This window comes from Budorcas taxicolor, chromosome X, assembly GCF_023091745.1.
Source record: "Budorcas taxicolor isolate Tak-1 chromosome X, Takin1.1, whole genome shotgun sequence".
In the NCBI taxonomy this organism is placed as follows: domain Eukaryota; kingdom Metazoa; phylum Chordata; class Mammalia; order Artiodactyla; family Bovidae; genus Budorcas; species Budorcas taxicolor.
In genome coordinates, this window is record NC_068935.1 from 17,442,971 (window position 1) to 17,456,423 (window position 13,453).

The 13,453-nt window shown below is 45.4% G+C and overlaps 1 protein-coding gene across 1 annotated transcript in view; it reads right to left on the reverse strand.

Annotated features, from left to right (window-relative positions):
- GUCY2F (guanylate cyclase 2F, retinal) overlaps positions 1-13,453 on the reverse strand; it is a 98,010-nt gene that overhangs the window by 18,449 nt on the left and 66,108 nt on the right. Inside the window, exons 10-12 of the mRNA XM_052663733.1 lie at positions 8,071-8,220; positions 4,021-4,169; positions 665-828 (exon numbers count right to left, since the gene is read on the reverse strand). Of these exons, the coding sequence (XP_052519693.1) occupies positions 665-828; positions 4,021-4,169; positions 8,071-8,220 (463 nt within the window). The remainder of the gene's footprint in view (positions 1-664; positions 829-4,020; positions 4,170-8,070; positions 8,221-13,453) is intronic.

Genomic DNA, 13,453 nt, shown 5'->3' on the forward strand with positions numbered 1-13,453 from the left:
CAAACACTCTTTCTTTCATTTATTTCACAAACAGATATTGAGTGCTTACAATGTGCCAGGCAATGTGCCAGGTGCTGGAATACGTCATTGAGCAGAGAGTCCTGGTTTGTTCCTTTGTGGACTTTTTCCAACTCTCTATCCTTCTTTCTCTGCTTCCCCCAACCCACCCACTCCACCCCACCTGGGGGCACGAAATGTTCCCAGGAGGTTGCCTTTGCAGGAGACTAACTTCCCTGATTATCTCCTAGCAGATCATGATAAGGTGACTTGAAAAATTTGGAAATGGTAGCAACACATAAGGCTCCCACTCTAAGGAAGGAAAAGCCTAGAAAAACAACCCAGCTACTTCCCTCTAGGAGCTCAAAAAACTGTCTCCTTTTAATTGGTCAACTTCCAGGCAAAGTCATGAAATGACAAATAGAAAAACCAAGGCATCAAAAATGTAAATGACTAGCATGATCCACAAGAAGTGGAAAATTAGGAAGTGTGCTCTGCTCCCTGGGTTTTCCAATTCTTTGATTTGAAGGTGTGACTCAAACCTACTGGGAATAGAGAGGGTACAGGACATGGGGAGGGAGCAGTTAGCTGATTGGCACTTTTTTTTTTCTATTTTTAATAGAACACACTGCTACAAGCATTCACACTCCTCAGGTTTCACACATACGGTGGTAGCATCTGTGTCAGGAGCTTTTCCGTTTTCTGCTTTTCAATTTCCAGCTCTTCAGTTCGCTCCTGGATCAAATCTTCCAAGTTGCTAGAATATTGCTCCAGCATCCGAAGCATAGAGTCAATAATATTAGTCTTCTTCCCTTTATTGAAAGTTTTAAACTGGAAGTAAAGCAGAAAGAGAGCCAGAGAATTCTTACTCCTTAAACTTAGAGGTGATGGAGCAAGACCCTTTATCACACATCCCTTCCTCTAAAATGCCAAGGCAAGAGAGGTAAAGCCATGTATAAATAAGAAAAGTCACTTCTCACTCTTTTGTCACCCTGGCCCATTCACAGAGCTCTTTTTCCCTGAGTAGTTCTTCCCCTACCCTTCTGGTTCTTTCAAGTCTAAGCAAAGGTGCTCTCTGGTCAGTATCCCTCAGTTCTGAGATGCTAACACATAAGCAGTGAAGTGAAGTCGCTCAGTCGTGTCTGACTCTTTGCGACCCCATGGGGTGTAGCCTATCAGGCTCCTCCATCCATGGGATTTTCCAGGCAAGAGTGCTGGAGGAGATTGCCATTTCCTTTTCCAGGGGACCTTCCCAACCGAGGAATCGAACCCAGGTCTCCCGCATTGTGGGCAGACGCTTTACCATCTGAGCCACCAGGGGCCACTTCAAAGGCAAGAAGATTTGGTCTGGAGCTCAGGCCAGTCGTGAAGTGGGATAAGGGAAAGAGGAGGGCTCTTTTACTCTTCTAGATCATCAACCTACAAAACTATACTTATCTTCTAATGCCACCATGTTACCAGTACTTGGACAGCTGGAGGTTCCTTGACCTCTTAAATGTGACCCAAGATCTACATTTTTTTTTTAAATGTTTGTTAGTCACCCAGTCATGTCTGACTCTTTGTGATCCCATGGATTGTAGCCCGGCAGGCTCCTCTGTCTACGGAATTCTCCAGGCAAGGAGGCTGGAGTGGGTTGCCAGGGGATCTTCCCAACCCAGGGATCGAGCCCAGGGCTCCTGCATTGCAGGCAGATTCCTTACCATCTGAGCCACCAGGAAAGCCTGGTAAGATCTACATGGTAAGATCTATCTTTATTTCTTACCATGGGGCCCAAGAGTAATGGTGTCTCCTAAGACTTGGCCTTCATGTCAGGGTCATGTAGAAATTCCACTGGTCTTGCCCCTGATCCTTTAGACGTGGCTGCATGCCACAGATTTGCAATGTGCCCTCCTGGGACCCTGTTCATCTACAGGGACAAGGAGTTTGTCATAACATTGGTTCAGTTCAGCCACTCAATCGTGTCCGACTCTTTGCAACCCCATGGACTGCAGCACACCAGGCTTCCCTGTCCATCACCAACTCCTGGAACTTGCTTAAATTCATGTCCATTGAGTCAGTGAGGCCATCCAACCATCTCATCCTCTGTCATCCCCTTCTCCTGCCTTCAATCTTCATGAAGGGTAGCCCCTCCTTACTGCTGTATTCAGCAGGCAAAAGGCTGGGTTGACACCAAGAGACGACTGGTGGTAATTTTGCTCAACAAACACCTAGGAATCTGTCCCAGTGAACCCTTTTATACACATAAGGGTTCACATGTGTTCTACATAGCACTCAATGCCCCAAGGCTAAGCTTCCTTCTGAGCCTGGTCTGCATCTGCCTGTCCACCGAGGTCCTGTTGGTAATCACAAGAGCAAACTCAGATGCTTTGGTGCTCAGATGTTCAGTTGTGTCTGACTCCGTGCAACCCCATGGACTGTAGTGTACCAGGCTCCTCTGTCCATGGGATTCTCCAGGCAAGAAGACTGGAGTGGGTGGCTGTGCCCCGCTACAGGGGATCTTTCCAATTCCCCTATTGCCTAACCCAGGGAGCCTCCTCCTCTCCCCATTTCAGTTGGATTAGCTGCAGGGATTGGGGTGGCATTTCAGTGAGGGCAGCCCCAAGCCATCCTGTTTGAAAGTCATTTACATTTTTGATGCCTTGGTTTTACTATTTGTCATTTCATGACTTTGCCTGGAAGTTGACCAATTAAAAGGAGACAGTTTTTTGAGCTCCTAGATGTGCACTCCTTCTATCTTTCACCAGCTTCTCTGCTGCCTTCTGAAATAACATCTCTAGCATCAACACCAGGGTGAATGCTTTTCTTCCTGCCTCATGGTAAGTTTTCAGAAATTTGACCTCCATAATTCTGTGCCTTTCCCCTGCTACTATTGAACACCTGTCTGAGTGTCCTCAAGAAACTCAGCCAGGCTAATGGAGGCATTCTGAGCTGGGGACATGGATGACTTAATATTCAGGGCCCCCCAGGCTTTCAATCCAACTCTTTCTGTTTTCCACCTCAGATACCTGCCACTCACTGAGCATCTCAGTGCGGTACACCAGCCAGGTTCAAAAGCCTCTCCGCCACCGCTGACAGAGCACTCCCTCAGTTTCGGTATCCTGTCATTTGAACAAAGCCCTCAAGTGCATGCTCTGACATAGGAACTGCACCTTAGCAGGGCTCTCTCTCCGCTCCTCATATTCCCTGTGGAATCCCGACTTCTAGGGCAAGAGTCAAGCTCTTTAGAAACTCAGTATCTTAAGGAGGGAACTTATCACTTTTCATGTACTTTATTGCCTCAAGTAGGGCTTCCCAGGTGGCTAAATGGTAAAGAATTTGCCTGCCAATGCAGGAGACACAGGCTTGATCCCTGGGTAGGTCCCCTGGAGAAGCAAATGGCAACCCACTCCAGTATTCTTGCCTTGGAGATTCCATACACAGAGGAGCCTGGCAGGTGACAGTCCATGGGGTCAAAAGAGTCAGACATGACTGAGCACATGGGGCTTATTGCCTCAAGCAGTTTCCTAGGAACCAAAGGAATCTCCTGCTTTTGTACTCCATGTTTGCACTTCCTTCCATCCTGAAAACCCTTTCAAACTCCTCATATTTTTCCATACCCTCCCAAAACAATCTGGCTTCACTTAAATGAGATACGCATCAGAGTTCTCTGGAGTTTCCAAAGCATCTACTCCAGGATCCACCTACTCCTTCTACTAATGGTCTCAATGACAGTGCCTTGCAAATGCTTGGTGGTTCAAGTTCATCTTTGAAAGGTCAGTTAGGTCAGATTGTGGATGGTATGGAGCAGAGGTTCAGATACAGGAGAGACCAAAATGAATCCTAATGCACTTGGGGGATGTACTGGAGATGATCCAGCACCAAAGGGCCTTCAAATAGCCAGTTCCATGCTTCATCCCCATGATGAATGCCTTCTTCTCTTGCAAGAGGGTCCTTCCACAGTATGATGAGAACCGAAGGAGTTCGTCTTGGTAGGCTGGCTTCAAGATGGCTTCTGGGCAGTGCTAAGCTTCACAGAGTCCTTACCTGGTTAAATATTTCATCAAATGTTGGTCGTTGTTCTGCAGCCTCAGCCCAGCACTGCTTCATCAGCTGGAGACATTCTGGGGGTGCATGCTCAGGAGGAACCACTGGTCTGTACACTGGAGGAGGCTTCTTAAGTCTTTCTATGATTTCTGTCAGGAAGCAAAAAAACAAAAAAGGTCTACAAATTGTGGGGAAAGCACCAAGATTTGGTAAAGATAATTGAGTTTTAAACAAGAACGACGTCGGGCAAGAGAAATCACAAAAAGGCCATCTATTTCACTTTCTCCTTAGGTGGCCTGAATATAAATTATATCTGAGCAAAGGCTCTATCAATCAGTCAAGAAAGGGAGTGAGAAACTATTAATAATTAACTGAGGTATTTGGTATCATTTAAGCAGGCTTCCCTGGTGGCTCAATGCCTGCCAATACAGGAGATGCAGGTTTCATCCCTGGGTCGGGAAGATCCCTTGGAGGAGGAAATGGCAACCCATTCCAGCATTTTTGCCTGGGATAGCCCATGGACATAGGGCCCTGGTGGCCTACATTCCATAGGGTCGCAAAGACATGACTTAATGACAAAACAACAAAAATCATTTAAGCACAGCTTTGTTCTGCTTCTGCTACATATTATTTATGTTTTGATATACAGTTGATTTACAATGTTGTGTTAATTTCTGGTATCAGTTCAGTTCAGTTCAGTCGCTCAGTCGTGTCCGACTCTTTGCGACCCCATGAATCGCAGCACGCCAGGCCTCCCTATCCATCACCAACTCCCAGAGTTCACTCAGACTCACAGCCATCGAGTCGGTGATGCCATCCAGCCATCTCATCCTCTGTTGTCCCCTTCTCCTCCTGCCCCCAATCCCTCCCAGCATCAGTCTTTTCCAATGAGTCAACTCTTCGCATGAGGTGGCCAAAGTACCGGACTTTCAGCTTTAGCATCATTCTTTCCAAAGAACACCTAGGACTGATCTCCTTCAGAATGGACTGGTTGGATCTCCTTGCAGTCCAAGGGACTCTCAAGAGTCTTCTCTAACACCACAGTTCAAAAGCATTTAGTTCTTTGGTGCTCAGCTTTCTTCACAGTCCAACTCTCACATCCATACATGACTACTGGAAAAACCATAGCCTTGACTAGATGGACCTTTGTTGAAAAGTAATGTCTCTGCTTTTCAATATGGTATCTAGGTCGGTCATAACTTTTCTTCCTAGGGGTAAGTGTCTTTTAATTTCATGGCTGCAGTCACCATCTGCAGTGATTTTGGAGCCCCCAAAATAAAGTCAGCCACTGTTTCCACTGTTTCCCCATCTATTTCCCATGAAGTGATGGGACCAGATGCCATGATCTTCATTTTCTGAATGTTGAGCTTTAAGCCAACTTTTTCACTCTCCTCTTTCACTTTCATCAGGAAGCTTTTTAGTTCCTCTCCACTTTCTGCCATAAGGGTGGTGTCATCTGCATATCTGAGGTTATTGATATTTCCCCCGGCAATCTTGATTCCAGCTTGTGCATTAGTCCCTCAGTTGTGTCTGACTCTTTGTGACCTCATGGACTGGAGCCCACCAGACTCCTCTGTCCATGGAATTCTTCAGGCAAGAATATTGGAGAGGGTTGTCATTCCCTTCTCCAGGGGATCTTCCTGACCCAGGGATCAAATCCATGGAGATCAAATCTCCTGCATTGGCAAGCGGATTCTTTACCACTAAGCCACCAGGGAAGCCTGTGCTATACAGTAGGACCTTGTTATTTATCCATTGCTTCAATGATCTAGCTCCTTTCACCCATCCCCAAATATCTAAGCCTTTCAATCCCCACAGTAGACCCGATTAGCCCCCACTGAAGGCCCAGGTTATGGGCCCTGCCTGGTCTCTAGGGGAAGGGAATTAAGAACACCATTAAATCATTCAGGGGCTCATTGGGATCCTCCTGGCTGCTAGTACTTGACTTCCACTCTGAGTGCAACATTTACTATGTATCAGACTTTGCATGGTCTCTCTGCTTCCACCTCAGCCTTCTCCAAACCATTCTGAAAACATGAATTTGGCCATGTCGCTTTTTTGCTTGAAATCTCTTTATGGATTTTTATCACCCACAGGATAAACATCCAAGCCCTGACTATCTCTTCAGCTCATTGCTTATCCCTAGTCCCCTCTTCACACCCTTGACTCTCACATCCTCATCATGAACCAAACCTTGCTGGCACCACCAGTGTGTCTTTCCTACCTTTGCCTTGGCTATAACCCTCCAGCAGTATGGCTTTATACCACATAAGAAATATCACCTAGCCTCCATTAAAGAATTTCAGTTGTTGCCTCTGCTCCTTGTGACATGACACTTTCTGCTCTGCTAACTCAGGCTGGCCCATACAGTGATGGTTTCTCCATCACATCTCTTACCCTGGCCCCAGTGCAATAGATTCCATGGAAATTGACCCTATGGAGTGCAACTGCCCCACCCAACTCACTAGTACAGGAGTCTCTTTCTCAGAATACCATCAAGTTCCCTTGTCCCTGTGTCAGAACACTGACAAGTGAACTAGGTCACCTCTGTCCTTAGGCCCAGCATGGTTCATGTCCTTGAGGAGCTCACAGTTCAATTGGAAAGATAAAGAAGGACCAGCGATATAAGTGCTCTAGCAGGCATACGCACAGGAGAGCACAGAGGGGACATCCATCCCACACTTAAAAGGTCAGAGAAGGTTTCCCAGTGAAGGTGACGTGAGTTGGATGAGGCAAACAGGCAACACATGTGGAGGCACCAAGGTGGGAGAGAGAGTGATTTCAAGGCACTGCCAGTCACATAGCTTAGCTGGAGTATGAGGAATGATAGAAGATAAGCCTAGAGATGCAGCTAGGGACCAGATTGTGTGTGTTACGTGAGGAGACTGGGCTTCATTTAACTTGTGATGAGGAACTGTTGGGGAGGGAGTTTAGGTAGAAATAAAGCTTTGAGTGGGGCAAAATACTACTAAGTATTTTAGGTTTGGTTTGATTTTGCATTTTTAAAATCTTGTATTTTGAAATACATTTAGACTTCCAGAAAAGTTGTAAAAAACTAAAAGTACAATAATTGCCTATATCTCCTTTACTCAGCTTCCCCCTAATGTTAGCAACTTATAAAATCACAGTACAGAGGAAGTTAATATCAGTACAATGCTTATTACTAATCTAGAGTCTTTATTTGAATTTCATTATTTTCCCCCTAATATCCTTTTGTGTTTGTTTCACAACCCAATTCAACATCCATATCATATTTCATTGTTCTGTCTCAGTCTCCTCCAGTTTGTGATGGTGCCTCATTCTCTCCCTGTCTTTCATGACTTTGATACTTCTGATGAGTACTGGCCAGTCAGAATGCCTCTCAGTTGGGCTATGTCTGATGTTTTCTCATGGTAAGATTGAGCTTATGCATTTGGGGGCAAGAAGACCACAAGGGTGGTACTGTGCCCTTCTCAGTGCATTATGGCAGGGGAGACACGATGTTCCTCGATCACTTTAAAGCAATGTCGTCAGGGTCCTCCACTAATAAACTTACTATTTTTCCATTCCTAATTATTTAATATCTAGTGAGCTCATACTTTTAGAATATGTCAGCATCCTGCTTCCCCTCAAACTTTTGCCTGGTAGCCAAAGATTCTGATGGGAGATAAGGATGAAAGACTACAGCAGGTCACAAGGAAAAGGGAGGATTCTGACATCCAGGAGCATCATGGAGGGGGCACTGAAATCTCTGGCAGGGGGTATCTGAAAGGAATGGTAGGGGGCTGCTAAAAAAAAAAAAAAAGCTAACATAAAAGTCCTTTAGGCTCTTGGCTTATGTCAGTTCGGAAAAGGACCAGCTTCTTGGGTGGGGGGAATTCCTTCCAAATGCCTAAAGCGTTCTGGCTCCAAGTGCCACCTGCACACAACACAGGCTGCTTGCAGACCAGCAGGCAGTTAGCACAAACACAGGACCGTGTTCACGCTTTTGGCAAATCACAACAGCCTAGGTTGCCCTGACGACCTGGATCATGGTGGGGTCCTGGTACCTTTTTCACATCTCCTGCTTACCTTTGGCAGGCAGATCCATCATGCAGAATGGAGTGCCCCGGACCATCACTTCCTGCATGATGATGGCAAAGCTATAGACGTCTCCTGCAAAAGAACGTAACCTGCTGCCCCTTGGGGCTCTCAACAGTTCAGGGGCTGTCCACAGCAACTCTGAAAAGAAAGCGTTGTGTAATGAATCTAGGGAGAATTAACTGACAGCATTTGCAATGCCCTCGAGGGCTCCAAGGGTGCTGTTTTATTGACTGCTTTATATTTTTATGAAGACAGACTGGCATGCTAGTGCTGCCCTCCCGCCCCCAGGGTCTAAATGTATGAATCTAGGAATTACTCACAGCAAAAGCATACTACTTTCCCCACCCCCAGGAGCATACAGGCAGACACAGCAGAGGTGTGGGGAAGGGCACAGACGCTCGAAATAGAAAAACTATCTGGTGCTGGCTTTCTTGCTCTGTTGAGCCTGCAAGTAGCAGTTGGCCAGCTTCCAGGGAAAGGCGAATGCACTGCCAGACTGGTTGCCATGGATTTGCTGTGTGCTGAGATCTACATGTGTCTGGTAATTTGAATGTGCTGGGGCTCAGGGATTCACAAGTTGATTTCTCCAGGTCTTAACTGAGGATTAGAGGATCCCCAAGCCTCCTCTGTTCCTTGCAGAGCAAAAGGGTGCAGCAATTCCTTCAACTCAGTTCCACAATTATTTACTGAGGATTTACTATGTACGAGGCACCGTGCTAGGGATGGGGCAGTGGCAGAGATGAATTAGACTTTGCCTTTGCCCTTGCAGAGTTCACAGACCAGTTGGCAAGACACACATGTGTACCCCTAATTGCAATACAACAGCGATGGTGATGTGGGCCACTGTAGTGTATGCATAGTCACTCAGTCATATCTGACTCTTTGTGACCCCATGGGCTGTAGCCCATCAGGCTCAGCTGTCCACGGGATTTCCCAGGCAAGAATACTGGAGTTGGTCACCATTTCCTTTTCCAAGGGATCTTCCTAACCCAGGGATCGAACCCACATCTCCTGTGGCTCCTGCATTGGCAGGCAGATTCTTTACCACTGAGCCACCTGGGAACCTCTATAGTGTAAGGAAGGAAATCTATTAAAAGCCAATATTAAGCACACATTAAAAAAATATAATCTCTGCAGGTGATGCTAGTGGTAAAGAACCTGACTACCAATGCAGGAGTTATGAGACTCAGGTTTGATCCCCGGGTCAGAAAGATCCCTTGGAGGGCATGGCAATCCACCTCCTGTATGCTTGCCTGGAGAATCCCATGGACCGAGGAGCCTGGCAAGCTACAGTCCATAGGGTTGCACAGAGTCGGACATGACTGAAGAGACTTAGCATACACATGCATGGGAATCAGAGACTCAGAAATTTGGGGGCAAGTTTCCTTAAGCAACATATAAAGAAATACCGATTAATAATGGGAATGTTTTACATTGAACGATATGAAATTGCTGTTTCTGTAGCTCAAAAAATGGTTCAATATTGGCAAGTCCATGAGATTCGAGCTAATAAAAAAAAAAAAAAACTGAGCTGATCAAATTATTCCAGGAAGGCTTCCTGGAAAAGTTAAATCTTAAAGGAGCTTGTTAAGAAGGTCAAGGATGCAGTTTCCTAGAGCTGAGAGGGTAAGGGCTTTGCAGGGAGAAAGAACAGTGCGTGCAAAAGAACAAGAGGTAGAAAGGAGCAAATTGTGGATGGGAGTGATGATAAGCAGATTAGCTTGGCTGAAGAGAAGGGCTCTGTTAAGGAATAATGAGAAATGAGAAATGAGGTTGATGAAGTGGGGGAGGGAGGGTGGCTGGAAGAATGAGGGCAGGAGGTGAGAGGCCCCGAGAGCCAAATGAAGGCATCTGGAGTGAATACAAAAGGCAGTAGGGGTGCTGGAGCTGGAGAGGGATTTGATGAAAGTTGTGTTTGGGAAGATTAATCTGGCAACCTGCACAAACTGGATTGAAGGAGGAGAGAGGCTGGAATCAGGGAAACCAGCTAGAAATTATTACAGCAAGAGCCAGAGGTGAGGTGCAAGGGGTGACAGCAGCAGGATGAGGACCGAGATATATACGAAGGTTAAAATGGACAAGGAAGGGACAGGGCGCTCCTCCACGGGAGAGAAGTGGAATAAACAACAGGCTGACAACCAGACAGGGAGGCTGGAGAAGACTGTCTGTTGAGGGTGGGGGTGGCGGGGAAAAACACTGGCTAACTTTTCAGCTTGTCAAATTTGGGGCATTGGGAAGAGAGTCCAAAGGACAAGGCCCTAGGAAGCAAGGAGGAGGATAAAAGGTCAGATTATTTTGGTTTGTTGCTGAAACCCAGGAAAGAGAAACTCACCCTGGAAATTCTTATTTGGAGCCCATTCTGATCTAAATGGTGGTCCAGGAAATTCTAGCCTCACCCCAAGCACATACTCATCTCATTTTGTCTTCCAGGTGTCCCCAGCCATTGTCCCCCAACTCCCCCGCCCAAAATCGGAGAGTTTTGCCCATCAGTCACCTTGCCTAGGTGAACTGATGCTTGCAAATAAAACGGAAAAAACCGAATAATACTTTAGTCAAAGGAATACATTACTGACCGTAGGGTTTCAGGCATATGTTTGTTGGGGGGGGGCAGGGAAAATGGTATGCAGCTGCTTGTTCCTGGCATCCTCTCCCTCTGCACACTTAACAGCACAAGAAGGGAAAAGAGGACACAACTCTCGGTTAAAAAGCTGGGTGATTAAATACAATCATTACCAAACAGTATTTTCAGAGAGCACTTACATGTATGTTGTTAATGGCTAAAATGATTTTTTTGCACTATACTTATGTAATTGAGAGTAGGCAGTAATGAATCCACTTACAACATGCCCCCATCTCCCCCTTCCCACTCTAGAGCCCAGTAAGAGCCACTGCCTATCATTAGACTTGAACTCTCAGAAAAAAAAAAAAAAATCACTTTGGCTTGTTTTGTGTTTACTGGAACCAGGGCTAACTCATAGCCCTGCTATGGTGATAAAATCAACCTTGGAGAGCCAGTGATACGATACAAGAGAACACAGAGCAAAAGTTAAGAATCCTGGGTTCACAATCTCATCTGGGTCACTAATCAGCTCACCTTCCTAAACCTTGGCTTCCCCATCTGTAAAATACAGATTGAGCCAGACGATCTACAAGGCCTTCCAACTGTAAGATTCGATTAGCCCTGTCGTCTAAGGTAGGGAGCAGCAAGTTTCTTTATTTCTTCCATTCATTGATTCAACAAACATTTATTCCACCAGGTATGGTGAAAGGCACTGTGGGAGGCAAACTTATTTCTTACCTTCACAAGACTTATAGTTTAGGGAGGGAGAGAAGACAGCTAATTAAACATGTATTACCAACAAAATGTGGTATTAAAACAAAGTTCAAAGCCTTAAAGGATCATAAAGAGGATAATTTCACCAAGCCTAAGGAAGCCTCTTGAATCATTTGAGCCTATTGGAAGGAGTAGAATTTAGCCAGACTCAGAAGAGTGGGTAAAAGTGGGAAGGGAAGAGTGTTCCAAGCAATGAACAAGGTATATGTAAAGTTCTGGAAGTAAGAGAGAACCTAGTGCAAATAAACAACTGGAAGGCGGTCAGCACTGCTGGAATATAGAGACAGTGGTTAAGCATGAGAGGTCCTCACGCCAAACCACGACAGACTTGTAAGCCATGTCAAGGAGTTTGAACTTTATCCTAAGAGCAATGGGAAGCCATTCAATGAGTTTTGGCACAGCTGTAACATGATCAGATTTGCAGTTCAGGAAACTCCCTCTGGCTTCGGTGTGTGAAGAAGGGATTGAGCATCCAGATTGCCCTTGCAATTTGGAGAATGGAATGAAAGTGTAAGAGGGAGAAACAGGTAAAGAGACAGACACAGTACACCAAAAAAAAAAAAACAAACAAACAAACAAAAAACCACTGCAGGTACCCTGTCCTTACTCTAAAACTAGAGTTTCGTAAGTTTGAAAGTTGCCAATCTGTGAGTTAAATGGAATTCTAGGAAGCTGGACATTGTGTTTTATTTAATAGGTGAGTAATTCTGATAGGAAGATAAGTACTTCCCACTCGGCAGCTGTCATCCAAACATCCTAGTCCTAACACCGGGCAACTACTCCAAGATTTCAAATTGGGATTAGCCAGATAATAACCACATGATTCAGTTGTCAACAAGAACAGGTCCACAGAGAGAAACAGAGGGAACAAGAGACAGAGACAGAGAGAGACATAAAGAAAGACAATAGCACGTGTTTCTATTGTGATTACCAAGAGCTTCAAGTCCTTTAAAGTACTGATGGTCAGAGAAAGAGGAAATTGTTATTAAATGTTTTCATTTAGCTGGGTACAGGAGCTAGTCTTCAGAAGATCTGAACTGATGCTGCTAAGTAGGTGCACGATTTGTGCAAATCTTGAGACTCAGTTATCTCATTTGTAAAATGGGCGAGTTGGACCAGATGACTCCCTAAAGGCTCATATTCCACTGGCTTTATTAGGCGCAAAAATGACATCACTGATGACTGGACTGCGTCTCTATCTGTGCATGTGTCACTGTGTGTCCTTCAGTCTTCATTTCTCCTATAAAGTCAGCAATTTTAAAAGTTTTAACACCAAAGATTCTTTTAAGAGTATGAGTATATGTTGTCATTTTGCATCTCTTTCTGTCTCTTTTGGGTTGTCTGCTTTTCCATTTTTGTGTTATCATTTCCCCTCTTCCCCTTTGCAATACTGCTTAAAACATTGAATGTGCTACTTTCCTATATTTATTTAACCCTATTCATTTTCTTTCCTTACGTCTTTCTCTTCCTTCCTTCTTCCTTTCCATCAGTTCATTCCCTCCTAGCTCTCACTCACTCACTCCTAAGCCCTGAAGTCTCAGATTTCTCCTGTTTCTTTGATCTGTTATGACCCCTACAGGCATTGTCTGGTGCTGCTAAGGGTGCACCAAATAGAAGACAAAAACACAATATGGGCATTACAGCCAAGCCTACTGATTTCCTAGAAGGCCATAGTTCGGTCTGACGCCATCCCACACAAGCCCTGGAGCATTTACTTGCTGGGGGGCCCCCTCTTTGCTTCTTCTCTCTAGAGAGAGACAGTGAGGGTAGGCTTTAGTGACATCCCATTCCAGAATGGGCTTTGTGGGAGTCCAACTACCAAATTACCATCCATTCAATCTGACAAGTATTTATTGAGCACCTACTGTGTGCCTAGCACTCAGCAAGTTCCTCCAGGGACACCTAGGGTCTCCAGACAATATAACCTAATCCTGCCACAGCAGGAATTCAACATTATTGCACTGGCTTTGTTCAGAAGGCTGGGCTGTGTGGAGATTACGGCCTGCAGATTTCATTCAACTCCTTTGGCTTGGAAAT